This window comes from Humulus lupulus, chromosome 5 (genome assembly GCF_963169125.1).
Source record: "Humulus lupulus chromosome 5, drHumLupu1.1, whole genome shotgun sequence".
NCBI lineage: Eukaryota > Viridiplantae > Streptophyta > Magnoliopsida > Rosales > Cannabaceae > Humulus > Humulus lupulus.
Genome location: NC_084797.1, coordinates 47,089,179 through 47,091,420, shown reverse-complemented (window position 1 = coordinate 47,091,420; position 2,242 = coordinate 47,089,179). Strand labels below are relative to the sequence as shown.

The window sequence follows — 2,242 nt, the reverse complement described above, 5'->3', positions numbered from 1 at the left end:
TTGCCGAATTAATAAAGGAAAATGAAGGCCTGAGCAGAACCCAGGACAAGGGTAAATCCATTCTAGGAGAGTCTGGGACCCAAGTTTTTCAGGTTGATCCATCTGAGGATGGCACCCCTCGTGCCAGGGATGGATCTAAGGCCCCGATGCCGCCATCACCAGCACGTCAACAGCGTAAAATTGCTGAGCAACAGGTCGAGCCATATTAAGTACAAAAAGACACTAACACAGAGGTACCACGAACGAGTCGAGCCACCACAGAGCATGGTCGCCCATGAACCCATACCTGGGCCAGGCCCAAGGAAACCACTGAAGATCAAACTCCCTCCGCTCGATTCTTGGAAAGTTAGAAGGAGGAAATGTTTCGAGAGGTCATGCATAGATTCTCTGAGGTTCGACCTGCGCACGACTTTGACTTCGCTGAATTGGTGTCAAGAACTACTTACAAATCACCCTTCACTGAATGGATCCAGAATGAGCCGAAACCGAGAGACTTCGTGATCCCTCCTCTGCCAGCCTTTAAAGGTAAGGAAAATATGCTTAGTCACTTGTTTCAGTTTCAACAGAAGATGGCCTTAGAAGTAAACAATGAAGTTATACACTGCAAAGTGTACTCCACAACCTTTTCCGAACCGACCATGTTATGGTTCAGGCAACTCAAACCTGGTTTCGTCAATAGCTTATGTGACCTTCGTAGAGCCTTCTTACAACAATACAATGCTAACTGTGAGGCTCCAAGAACTATGGCAGACCTCTATCGAATTGAGCAAGGAGAAAATGAACACCCGAAGCCGTACCTACAATGCTTTATCGACTTGGTACACCAAATTCATTATGTAGAACCAACGACCGCAACCAATCTCTTTGTTAAAAGTTTGCAAGTGGGATCTCTCTTACATGAAAATCTCACTATGACCCCACCATACGACATGGCAGAAATACAGGTCCGTGCCGAAGGAGTCTTTCGAGTTTTGGAGTGTCACGAGCGCGCCCAGAAGAAAACTGCTCTCATCTCCAAACCACCACCAAACAATCCCTCTTCTCCACCAAAGAGGGAGGACAAGAGAAATAAACTTGAGTCAGAACCTTCGAAGGGGGGAAAGAGATCAAGAAACAACTGTGATTCCCCAAGATTTTCTTCTTTCGAGTTCACTGTCCCACAGAAGGTCATTTACGAAGAGATTAAAGATCGCCCAATCTGGCGAGAACCCTACAAGATCACAACTCCTCTGGAGAGAAAAGACAAAAACAAGTTCTGCATCTTCCACAAAGATCATGGACATACAATCTCTGAATGCCAAAACCTCCACAACCAAGTTCAGGCTCTTATGAGAAACAGAAGATTGACCTAGTACATCAAAGGATCCGATAGAGCAAACACCACACAACCCAGTGTCGCTCTAGCTCCAGCTTTGATGATAGCACCTACCTCGACAAACGTGGCTTCTTCAAGTTTGCAAGAACCCTTGAAGTGAATCCCAATTATACATGGTACAGTTGAGTTGACAATAGAGGATGAACGAAAGACCAAACATCAGAGGTGAATGGAGGAGAGAGTGAAACAATACAGGTCGCTAAGACACACCGTCAACTTTATTATCGCAGAGGAGCAGTGCTATCCCACCACTCCAATAACTTTCACTGAAGCAGACCTGCGAGGAATCCACTTTCCTCACGATGATCCATTAGTCATAAAGCTCCAAGTAGATCGTTGCCAGCTGGGAAGAGTTTTAGTCGATGGGGGCTGTAGCGTCGATATCCACTTCTGGGAAGCTTTCCTGAAAATGGGTCTTGAGGAGAGCCTACTAAAACCTTCTGTCGCTCCAGTCCTATGATTCAATAGCCTACGAGTCTACCCAAAGGGAGCAGTCAAAATGAACGTTGCCACCGTAGAATGCAATTTAGAAGTCAACTTCCTAGTTATAGATTTCGTTATAAGCTACAACACAATCATAGGGCGAAGTTGGATCCATAGAATGCACAGGATCCTCTCCACTTTACACCAATTCATGTGATGTCAATCTCTTGATGGACGTTACACTTATGACATCAAGGGATGCCAGAAACAGGCAAAGAAGTGCTACTTAACTCTGAAAGAAATAAACAACGTGGACTCATCAGCCTCTGTCAATGATAACACCAAATAGCAATTAGCGGGCAAGTTACCAGCATATCTCAAGAGTATAGAAGATGAGGAAGAGTACGAGAAACCGTAGTCAACTCTCGATGATTTAGAAGAGGT

General features: G+C 45.1%; 1 protein-coding gene across 1 annotated transcript; it reads left to right on the top strand.

The window, feature by feature from the left end:
* Nucleotides 1–374: 374 nt before the first annotated feature.
* On the top strand, nt 375–1,352 carry LOC133779115 (uncharacterized). Its single transcript, XM_062219111.1, has one exon. The coding sequence runs from the start codon at nt 375–377 to the stop codon at nt 1,350–1,352; it is 978 nt and encodes a 325-aa protein (XP_062075095.1).
* The last annotated feature ends 890 nt before the right edge of the window (nt 1,353–2,242 follow it).